This window comes from Cariama cristata, unplaced genomic scaffold (assembly GCF_000690535.1).
Source record: "Cariama cristata isolate BGI_N322 unplaced genomic scaffold, ASM69053v1 scaffold24731, whole genome shotgun sequence".
Classification (NCBI taxonomy): domain Eukaryota; kingdom Metazoa; phylum Chordata; class Aves; order Cariamiformes; family Cariamidae; genus Cariama; species Cariama cristata.
This window is the reverse complement of record NW_009597893.1, coordinates 632-902: the sequence shown is the minus strand read 5'-3', so window position 1 is coordinate 902 and position 271 is coordinate 632. Positions and strand designations below refer to the sequence as shown.

At 60.9% G+C, this 271-nt stretch overlaps 1 protein-coding gene across 1 annotated transcript in view; it reads right to left on the bottom strand.

Annotated features, from left to right (window-relative positions):
- Positions 1-271, bottom strand: part of WDR55 (WD repeat domain 55) — a gene marked incomplete at both ends in the record, with an annotated part of 1,061 nt that overhangs the window by 167 nt on the left and 623 nt on the right. The window contains one exon of the mRNA XM_009709086.1: positions 80-204. Coding sequence (XP_009707388.1) covers positions 80-204 — 125 coding nt within the window. The remainder of the gene's footprint in view (positions 1-79; positions 205-271) is intronic.

The window sequence follows — 271 nt, the reverse complement described above, 5'->3', positions numbered from 1 at the left end:
GGAGGACAGTAAGGCATAGGCAGAACAAGAAACCTGGAGTGCGGAGAGGGATCCGTGGGATGCTGCCCCGCCGCAGGGCCCAGTGCCGACCTTCAGCAGCACAACAGATGTCAGGTCCCCGTTCTGCGGCTCCGAGAGCAACTCAAAGCGCCGCCTCTTCACGTTGAAAACACCTAGAGTGCCATCACCGCTGCAGGAGATGGAAGGGGCATGTCACATGCACGGGAAATGGCGCCAGGTGATTCACCCAGCCCTGAGGGACGGACATGCC